The sequence below is a fragment of the Orycteropus afer genome, unplaced genomic scaffold, assembly GCF_000298275.1.
Source record: "Orycteropus afer afer isolate SDZICR_OR568_19922 unplaced genomic scaffold, OryAfe1.0 scaffold00087, whole genome shotgun sequence".
NCBI classification, from domain to species: Eukaryota; Metazoa; Chordata; class Mammalia; order Tubulidentata; family Orycteropodidae; genus Orycteropus; species Orycteropus afer.
In genome coordinates this window covers 6,829,814-6,841,190 of record NW_006921674.1, presented here as the reverse complement: position 1 = coordinate 6,841,190, position 11,377 = coordinate 6,829,814, and the positions used below count along the sequence as shown (strand labels likewise).

Here is an 11,377-nt window from a genome sequence, read left to right as displayed (position 1 = left end):
GCACATAACAACAACAACAACAACAAATCTTTTCATTAGCAGACCACGTTATCTTCCTTCTGTGGAGCTGATGGTGACTTCAAATCGCCAAGCTTTTTGGTTAGCAGACAAATGCCTTAACCACTGTATCACCAAAGCACCTTGATTATAATTGTAGAGGTTATAATTCATTTTTAATGTGTTTTTTAAAAATAGGGAGTATATTTCCATTGTTCAGAAATCAAGTACGGAAATGTTTACAGTTGAAACTGCTGTTAGTTTTTTATGTAAACATATACTTTTAAATTAAAGCTATTGATCATAGTTTAGGTAGTTTTAGAAGAAGGATTTCAGGGGTACTAGAAATAATATTTAATAATTATAGAAAGTCTAAGTGAGACAAATTATTTTCAATAAGGTCACAAGATTCTTTTCTCTGAATACACTGTCAACTTCCAGAATCAACTAATTCATGACAGAAAATACATAAACAAATTGTCTTCTGGAGAAGAGAGAACTGTTGTCATATACCCAAAACATGAAAACCTTGAAGCGAATGGGAATTCTTCAGTGTGTTTTACAAGCATCACGAAAAATGAGTCAACTCTGATTGAAAGCCCTACCGATGGCAGTGAAAAAGAAGCCAGCCGTTCTGAAAGCAGTGTTGATGCTGACAGTGAAGCCTCCGAATCTGAAAGTGCTTCAAAGCAGACTGTGTTGTTTAGATCCAGTAATGTGTCCTATGTGCACACAGATGGACCTATTCACCATCCAGCGAGTGAATTGCCAAACACCAAGGAAGCTGACAATAGTGATGAAGGAATGGCTGATGCTATTTCTGAACTTCGTTTGAGCAGCACTGTAACTGGAGATAGAGATCTTGACAGAGAAACTCAGCTGCTAAATATCCCAAATAATTTCTGTTTTTCAGAGGAGAAGCATATGATGTCTCACAGCCCCCAAAACGCTTTTCAGACCCTCTCTCAGAGCTATGTAACTACTTCTAAAGAATGTTCAGTTCAGTCCTGTCTTTACCAATTTACATCTATGGAATTACTAATGGGGAATAACAAGCTTCTATGTGAAAATTGTACTGGAAAGAAACAGAAATACCAAAAGGAAACCAATTCTGCAGGTAAATGCTTATTATTTTAGTATTGATGGATTATCTGATAGTTAGTAACTAATGGGTTGTAGATCCCACAGTAAGGAAATCTTAGAACCTTATTTCTAGACCAGGACTCTTGGGATCAGGGGTTGTTTTATTCATTGTTGTGTCTCAGCATTTAATAAACCAATGGGCAGAGTAGATTTTCATTGAAATAAATTGGAGAGTAGTAAGTATCCTCTGCCTTGAAGATATAAGTCTGCATGATCTTATTTCAGAGGACCAGCTGTCTAAAATGTATTCAGAAGTAATATCCCTAAAATTTGTAATTGTGTCACTAGTGAGATTAATGTGCTTCATAAACCACACCCATCTATTATAAATTCGTAACATAAAATATAAATTTGAACATTTCAAGTAATTGTATGATATGGAGTAGCAATATAATAGCTATGTTCAGGGAAACAGAGAAAAGTGGGAAAAGAGGGAATTGGCAAGTAAGAAATTTCCACTGTATCTCTAGCCTTGATTAAATGGAGAGAATACTCTGATCTTTACTGACTAGTAATTAAGGAAATAGATCCCTGGGTGGCACATTGGTTTGCACTTAACTAGTGATTGAAATGTTGATCGTGCAAACCCATGCAGCGACACTGTGGAAGGCAGGCCTGGTGATCTGTTTCTGTAAAGAGTACCGCCAGGAAAGCCCTAGGGAGCTCAGTTCTGCTCTATAACACATGGGGTCACCATGAATCAGAATCGACTCAATGTCGTCAGGTTTTCAATTAAAGAAATGTCTAGATGGGAGAAGGAATAAATACAAGTTTACATTAATCCAAGGTAAATATACAATTAGCCTCTTTCAAATTTTATACTAAGTCCTATCTACCAGTCTTTTGGAGCTCTGGTAGCATAGTGCCTAAGGCACTTGACTGCTAACCAGAAGGCTGGCGGTTCAAACCCACCAGCCACTCCTTGGCAGGAAGGTTGGGCAATCTACTTCCATAATGATACCGCCTTGGAAACCCAAGGAGAAGTCGTTATGAGTTGAGTCCGACTCCATGGCACATAACAACAATAACAACAACCAATCTTTTACTGAGACACCCCATGATTTTCAGTGGCGTGTGTGCTCCCTTTGCTGCAACTAGTAATTAACTCAACTTGCTCAACTACAGGTATGTTGCTGGTGGGCTAGTGGTCATTGGCTGAAGGGTACTGACATAAGTTATTACTAGTCCATCTGCTTCCTAGCTTCTATCATTTTGTTGCAAGTGTAACTTCTCCCATTCTTTGTCTTTATAAGTGTGTGCCTTTAAAAAAAAAACTTGCCCTCATTGTAGCAGATTTTCAGAAAGGAGTAGGGGTACCCTATAACTAGAAGTCCAATTTCTTGTTTAAGCCTTTTCAAAATGTGGTATGATATCTCTATATAAATATTTACTACTTGTATGTAAATACAAGTATGGTAGATAATATATGAAAATGGAACTTTACAAATAAACTTACTTTATTTTATGCAGAAAAGAAGGCAGAAGGGGTTTATACTAATGCCAGGAAGCAATTGCTCATTTCTGCGGTTCCAGCTATCCTAATTCTCCATCTTAAAAGATTCCATCAGGTAAAAGTGCTTGTAGTGTTCTGCAGAGTCCTAAGTCCTGTAGAATATTGTCAGGTATTCAGTAGTAATTTGTTGAATTTTAAAATTTGCTGTGTGGAGTTTACTGTTCAATTCACAGTATTTGAAGATATGGGAGAGAGGAGCCTAAATGTTGTATATGTTAGTGGAAAATAAAGTTTATTAAGAAAATTTACATGTAGGTAAATATTTGAGTACACATGGCTTTCTGAACTGTCATGATCCCACTGAGAGGGTCCTTGGGCTAGGGCATGGCTGGGCAGATCTAAGTAGAGAAAGGGTACCAAGGCAGAGCCCTGACCCTGTAAGAGAAAACCTAAATATTTTTAACATGTCAGGATTTGCTTCAGTTATTTATAGTTTTAAGCCAATACTTTGTCTCAATGAGATAGTTTTTTTGAATTTGATAATTTGAAAGTTCCTCAGGAAGAATGAATAACTGAAAATAGTAAATTTTTTTAAAAAGTTAGGAAGGGTGATTTTTTTTTTAATTGTGATTTGGGTGAAAATTTACAGAGCAAATTCACTTTCCATACAGCAGTTCACATAAACTTTGTCTCATGACATTGACCACAATTTACCACAATGCAACATCTCCTCCCAATATATCCTCCCAATAGTTACCTCTTCCCTGTGTCCATCCCTCCATGCACTCCTGCCCCCTGAGCTGTCTCCCTGTGCATAAGCAGCCCTTCTTTCTCCCATGATTGTTCTCTCCAAGGAGTGTATCTACCTCAGGTAAATGTTCAACTCCTATGCCTGTCTTTTGCTTGGCTGGAATTATTAAAACAGTTTAGTCAATAAACAAAGCATGAGTATAATTTAACACTATTATGATAAATGAAGTATTTCAAATCTGTTGGGAAGGGAGATTGATTGTTCAGTAAAGGTCTTGGAAAAAATGCTCAGAATATAATTTAGAACTTCACTTTATGTATCAATGCTATTTTCAGATGATTTTTTAAATTGTATAAAATAAATAATCAAAAAGACTATAAGAAACTATAAATGAGTATTAACCTGACTTTAATGTGGAAAACTTTGTAAGTATAAAACCCATGAAAGAAAATACAAGGAAAAGATTGAGAGCTTTGATTACACATCTACAACATTTTAATAGGCTACAGATTGGCAGGAAGAGATTTTCTCTATACCCCCACTTACAGAAAGATTACATTAAATTCTTAATTCTCTATAATCAAGATTATAGAAATTCAACAGAAATGAAATGGCCATGGAAAGCAGAAGCAGATATACCATTCTCAGTACACCTCCTCTTGACCTCAGAATAGAAAGTGTACATATGCCAGTGATTCTGTCTGAACAAGTTGGGTCATGCCAGATTTAAGAAGCTAGTTTTATGATGTGCCACAGCTTGCTTTTGGTACTTACATTCTATTTAGGAAGACTTTACTGAAAGATACATGCCCTTACAGAAAAATATTTATAGACATCATGATCCCTTCATGTTCTCAAGTTAAATGTTAGTATTAACAAAGCCACATTCTCATACCTAGTGGTCAGGAATTGTAGGCGGTAGAGCTCAAAGCATTGTCTCTGCGTCTAGTCAGTTAGCATCCCTGCAAGCCTGTAACTTTGTAGTATTTAGAACTGTGTTGTAAGAGACAACACTTACATGCAAATCTTATTTTAGATAGATAGTTGTGATAAATATGGCAAATTATTAATATCCTAAATATATAAAGCATTCTTAAAAATAAATAAGAAAAGTATCAAGACCCTAATAGTAAAATTGGAGTCCCAGTGTGGTGCAGATAGTTAACGTGCACAAGTGTTAACCTAAAGGGTGGAGATTCAAGTCACCCAGAGGTGCCTCTGAAGAAAGACCTGGTGATCCATTTCTGAAAAATCAGCCATTGAAAACCTTAGGGAGCACAGTTCTACTTTGACATATGTGGGGTTACCGTGAGTTGGGATCAACTCTACAGCAACTGGTTTAAAAGGTAAATGGATTAAAAAAAATACAGGACTGGCAGTTTATAAAAGAGGATATACAGATTCTAAGAGTATGAAAAAAAAAAAAAAAAAAAAACCACAACAGTCCATTGTTTCCAGCAAAAGAGATGCAAAATAAAATGACAGGGCGTTGTCTTTTTTAATCCATCAAATTGGCAGAGTTATAGTAGTATTGATGAGGATGAAGTAAGATATAGGGACTCTCATGTACTAGAACTGGGAGTATAAGTTGATAACACTGTGTAGAAAGTAATTTAGTAATATGTATCAAAAAACATTAGGTAATGTTTTGATAAAACAACTTTTGAACAAAAGCAATTACTTTTGACTATGTAATTCTACTTCTAATAACCTATTTCAAGGAAATAGAGATTCTACTCATTGTAGATCATGCCAGATGTTAGGCCTAGGCTAAGTGCTCAGTGTGTAGATCATCAGGTTTGTATTTTAATGTCATTAGTGAAATACAGTGTGACATTCAATTAAAAGAACAAAAGTCATGGAAAATAATGTCCAAATAGAAGGCTAGATATAGTCCAAAGATCATCCTCTGGAAAAAAGATTGACTTTATGTTAAAGATCTTTAAATATCTTGTTTGGTGGTACAATGGTTAAAGTGCTTGGCTGCTAACCAAAAAGTCAGTGGTTTGAACCTACCAGTCACTCTGCAGGTGAAAGATGTGGCAATCTGCTTCCATAAAGATTTACATCCTTGGAAACTGTATGGTCACTGTAAGTCAGAATCAACTTGATGGCAGTGGGTTAGTTACATGTCTCTTTCACCATAAGATAATTTCTCAGCAGCAAAGTACTGAGTGAGGAGGACACATTTGCCTGAAATGTTTTCACTACTGGTATCAGATGCTTAGACTTATAGAGGTTACCTGATGAAAAATGAAAGAAATTGTCTGTGGCACTTCATAAAAATTAAACTTTAAAAGATTAAACAATTACTCCTGGGATATAACCTCATAGTTTCATGTCAGATGTCATGGTAAGACTTCTAAAGATCATTTGAAAAACAAATTAGTAAGTGGTGTGTTTCAGTCAAAAAAATAAGTTTTTTTAAAAATTTTTAAATTATTTTTAAAGGTATAAAATAAACAGCCAAAGGGTAATCTACTTCTGTAGTGATACTGCCTCGGCAACCCAAGGAGGGGTCGCTATCAGTCAGGGCTAATTTGACGGCACATAACAACAACAACAATAGATCTGTGGTAAAATTATATGATTAGTATACAAACTATAAGTGCCAGTCATTAAAGTCATGAAAGCCCTACATGAAAGTTTGCACTGTCAGTTTTTGTCTGCCTAGACAACTCAAGATTTATACCTTCACATTCCAATGGAGTCCATTTCTACTTAGGGGTCTTCTGCCCAACATCCTTGACAATCTATCACTTTTTATTATCATTTCATAATGCAAACTATATACTTTTTTGGGTTCTGCCTTGGAAATTAAAAATAGAAAAAGAGGTAGTATTCCTTTAAGACTATGAAAGTTCATTTCATTTTTATGTAATACATAACATTTACTTTTATTGATAAAATATTTTTTTTTAATTGTGATTTGGGTGAAGATTTACAGAGCAAATTCACTTTCCATTCAGCAGTTCACACATACTTTATCTCATGACATTGACCACAGTTTACCACAATGTAACAACTCCCCTCCCACTTCCTCCTGATAGTTACCTCTTCCCTGTGTCCATCCCTCCATGCACTCCTGCCCCCTGAGCTGTCTCCCTGTGCATAAGCAGCCCTTCTTTCTCCCATGATTGTTCTCCCAAGGAAAGTATCTCCTTGAGGTAAATGTCCAACTCATATGCCTGTCTTTTGTTTGGTTGGAAACCACAGGTGTGGGTTCAATACCAACCTAAAGGGCAGTTAGAGGCCATAGTCTCAGTGGTTCTACCAGGCACTATCAGACCAGCAAACCTGATCCCCCCCCCCTTTTTTTTTCCTGCAAATGATTTTGAGTTTTGTTCCACATTGTTCTCCCTCTCTATCAAGGATCTCCTACATAGATCCCCTTCCAAGTGGATGACAGTGGTAGCCGGGCACCATCTAGTTCTTCTGGTCTCATAGTCATATAGGCTGCAGATTGGATGGAGTACCAGTCGCTAGGACTAATTGTTTCCATGACTTTTTGGTTTTCTTCATTCTTCTTTGCTCTGGATGAAGAGACAGACCCATCGTTGCATCTAGATGGCAGCTTTCTAGCTTTTAAGATCCCAGTCGCTACTCACCAAAGTAGGAGGTGGAACAATGTTTTGTATAGTATGTTATGCCAATTGAGCTTGATGTCCCCTGCAACTATGGTCCCAAGCCCACATGTTCAACTACTCTGTCCCTCTGGGTAGTTGATAAAACATTTTGAATGTTCAGGGTTATTTTTCCTTGTAATGAATGACTCATGAATGAATGTCATTGAGTTATAGAACTGAGAAGGATATGATCTAATCCACTTGTACCTAGCTTGACCTAGATAAGGTTGCTGAAGCTGAATTAAATTCACTTGCCTAGAGTCACATAACTAGCCAATCATTGAGTCAGGCCTAGACCATCAGGCTCTTGATTTTTGGTAGCTTTGCTTTTTATCCCATTGAATTTATTTTTCCCTAAATGTTGAAAAGCCACGTGAAAGTAAGTATTCCCATATCGATCATTGTAAAAATGCCAGTGTAGATAAGTACTCTTTGCAGTAACAGTTTACAATAACTTATTTTTAATTTAGTCATTTATCACTTTGGACTATTAGTCATATTTTTATATCAAACTAACTTGTAAGGATTCCTCTTTTGGTTTTGATTAAAGCACTATGCTTTAGATATAAGTTTATTACATTAAATATTTTTTGGTCATTTTAAGGTTGGCTTGAGTCTTCGCAAAGTGAACAGACATGTAGATTTTCCACTCATGCTTGATTTAGCACCATTCTGTTCTGCTACTTGTAAGGTACAGTATACTATTAAGATACTTAATTGGCTTGTGAATAATAGATTTCAAAGTATCCTATCTATTATTTATTGGGAGCTCTGGTAGCATAGTGCCTAAGGCACTTGACTGCTAACCAGAAGCCTGGCTGTTGAAACCCCAAGAGGGGTTGCTATGTGTCGGTTCCAACTTGACGGCACATAAGAACAACAACAACATTATTTATTGGGCCATGCTTTTTTTTTTAAAAAATAAGCTTTTCTTCTCAAAGAGAATTTTATAGTTAGTGAAATTAAATCAGAAACATGGGGTATTTAACACACTATGACTTTGTCCTTTGGAAGACAGAATGGTGAAAGTTGAAAAGATACATAAGGCCCAGTAGTGCTCTTGAAGATCAAAGCTTCTTGTAAATGCTTCCAGAAGCAGATGGTTGCTGAGAGAATTGAGCAGGTTTTATGTTCAGGATTTTCCTTGTGAATGATGAGCTTAATTGCCAGAAGTTTCAGTGTTTGGGAGTTTATATATTTTTCAAATCAACATACTAGTCATTGGGAGCTCTGGTAGCGCAGTGCCTAAGGCACTTGACTGCTCACAGAAGACTGGCGGTTCAAACCCACCAGCCACTCCTTGGAAGAAAGGTTGGGCAATCTACTTCTGTAGTGATACTGCCTTGGAAACCCAAGGAGGGGTTGCTATGAGTCGGGTCCAACTTGACGGCACGTAACAACAACAATAACAACAACAACTGAGTCACGTATTTGTCAGCTAAGTATAATACTTTAAAAATTAGGGTTAGGAAGCACATTGGTTATTTATTTAAATTTTATTGTGCTTTGGGTGCAAATTTACAGAGATGATTTCTTTTACATTCAACAGTTTGTGTACGTTTGATTTCACGCCCCAATTACCATCCCTGACCATAATACACTCTCCTTTCATCCCATCCCTGTGAACACCCCTCCCTGTGCCCTTCTTAGCTGTGAACTCCTATCTGTCCTGTTTCCCTCTATGTGAATACTGTCCCTCTGGTGCCTCATGGCTGATTGCTTTAAGGGGTACATCTCCCCAGAGTAGGTGAGTGCGTCACTCTGTGGTAGTTGTTCTGCATGTAGGTCTTTCTGCTGTTGGGCTGAGGGCCATTCCTTGGGAGTGAGTCCATTTCTAGGCCTGAAGGGTAACCTGGGGCCATAGTCTTGGGGGTTCCACCAGATTGTATCTGATCAGTAATTCTGGTCATTTTTGTGGTTTTGAATTTTGTTCAACATTTTTCCTCCCACTCTATCCAGGATCTCCGGTTTTGATCCCCTTTCGAGTGGTTGGCATTGGTAGCCGGGAACCATCTAGTTCTTCTGGTGTCAGGGAAATGAAGACTGAAGTCCTCATGGTCCATCTTATCCTTGGACCAATGGTTTCCATATGCCTTTGATTTTCTTCACTCTTCTTTGATTCAGATGAGAAGAGACCAATAGTTGCATCAGAATTGGTCACTCAAAAGCTTATAAGACCTCAGTTGCTACTCACCAAAGTAGGTTGTGCAATAAGATTTTTATGTACTGTGTTGTGCCAGTTAAGCATGATATCATCCCCCGAGACTACAGTCCCAAGTTGGCAGGCCTGGTAATTCTCTCTCTCTCAAGGTGTTTGGTTGTCTCTAAGAGGTTGCTCCCACCTCTGTCTTCTGTTGCTTCTGTAATGTGTGTGGTTAATTTTGTAGCATAAATCCATATGTAAGATTATCTTCAGCCAAATCTACCCTTGGTCTAGGGTATATTCCTATTCACCCACCCCCACCTGATCTTCTCACCTGTCTATGCATTTATCTGTAGCCTGGTGTTTGGTGTTAGTAATAATGCAGTATGGTGCATATACAATTATTTGCCTCTGTTGTCTATATCTTATATGCATGCTTCAGTGTCCTTCCTTTCCCCGATGTCATCATGCTGGTCACAGACTCTTTCCATACTGTTCTTCCCCTCACCAAATCAACATGTGACTCCAAACTAGTCCTAAAATTTCCCTCTCCTTCCCTCCCACCCCTGGTAACAAACAGAGTTTCCTTCCCTAAGTAAACCTTTCCTTATGGGCTCATATAGTATTTGTCCTTCTGCGATTGACTTATTTCACTCAGCATAATGTCCTCCAAATTGATCCACATTGTGAGATGATTCATGTATTCTTCATTATTCTTTAATGTAGCATAGTATTCCACTTTCTGACTGTACCATAGTTTGGTTACCCATTCATCTGTTGATGGGCAATTAGGTTGTTTCCATCTCTTTGCTATCGTGAATTGTGCTGTGATGAACATGGTATGCATATGTGTGTTCGTGTCCTGTCACCTGTTTAGGATATATTCCTAGTAAAGGAATCACTAGATCAACTAGTATTTCTATTTTCAGTTTTTTAATGAAATGCCATACAATTTTCCATACTGGTTGTACCATTTTGCAGTTCCACCAGCAGTGTATGAGAGCTAATCTGTCCACAACCTCACTAGCATTTGTTATTTTCAGTCTTTTTTTAATTTATTTTTTAAATTGTGATTTGGGTGAAAGTTTACAGAACAAATTCACTTTCCATACAACAGTTCACATATACTTTGTCTCATGATATTGACCATAATTTACCACAATGCAACAGCTCCCCTCCTACTTCCTCCTGAAAGTTACCTCTTTCCTGTGTCCATCTCTGCATGCACTCCTGCCCCCCAAGCTGTCTCCCTGTGCATAAGCAGCCCTTCTTTGTCCCATGATTGTTCTCTCCAAGGAATGTATCTACCTCAGGTAAGTGTTCGGCTCATATGCCTGTCTATTGTTCGGCTGGAAGTCACAGGCATGAGTTCATTTCCAGACCTGAAGGGCAGCTAGGGGCCATAGTCTCAGTGGTTTCACCAGGCACCATCGGACCAGCAAATCTGGGCCCCACCCCCTTTTTTTTTGCTCCAAATGATTTTGAATTTTGCTCCACATTGTTCTCCCTCTCCATCCAGGATCTCCTACATAGATCCCCTTCCAAGTGGTTGACAGTAGTAGCCAGGTACCATCTAGTTCTTCTTGTCTCATAGTCGTATAGGCTGCAGATTGGATGGTGTACCAGTTGCTAGGACTAATTGTTTCCATGAATTTTTGGTTTTCTTCATTCTCCTTTGCTCTGGATGAGGAGAGACCCATCATTGCATCCAGTTGGCAGCTTGCTAACTTTTAAGATCCCAGTCGCTACTCGCCAAAGTAGGAGGTGGAACAATGTTTTGTGTAGTATGTTATGCCAGTTGAGCTTGATGTCCCCTGCGACTATGGTCCCAAGCCCACAGGTTCAACTACTTGGTCCACTGGGGTAGCTGGCTATGACCAAGCAGTGACTACAACCTTGCCCCTTGTCAGCTCTACTATACACCTGGGAATTCAGATCAAGCCCATAAACTTACAGGACCATTGTCTGCCAACTTATACATGTTCTTGGGTACACTCCCTGCTTCATAGACATACCTAATAGTTCAGCCTGTCTACCCATCTATCCACCTGTATATCCATGTTTGCCTTCACTGACAACGCAATACTGTATGTGCAAAAGGGTTCATCTTTGTTGTCTGTACCTCCCATGTACCTCTCTATGCCTTTCTCTTCCTCAGTGCCAGCATATTGATCACTCACATTTGGTAAATTGCCCTTCTCTTCACCCAAATCAATACTTATCTCTACCTATCTAATAGTGTTCCCTCCCCTTCCCTCCCATCC

At 38.3% G+C, this 11,377-nt stretch overlaps 1 protein-coding gene across 1 annotated transcript in view; it reads left to right on the top strand.

The window, feature by feature from the left end:
• The window catches only part of USP45 (ubiquitin specific peptidase 45), a 111,319-nt gene that overhangs the window by 88,504 nt on the left and 11,438 nt on the right, over positions 1-11,377 (top strand). Inside the window, exons 14-16 of the mRNA XM_042781139.1 lie at positions 439-1,114; positions 2,611-2,708; positions 7,575-7,661. Coding sequence (XP_042637073.1) covers positions 439-1,114; positions 2,611-2,708; positions 7,575-7,661 — 861 coding nt within the window. The remainder of the gene's footprint in view (positions 1-438; positions 1,115-2,610; positions 2,709-7,574; positions 7,662-11,377) is intronic.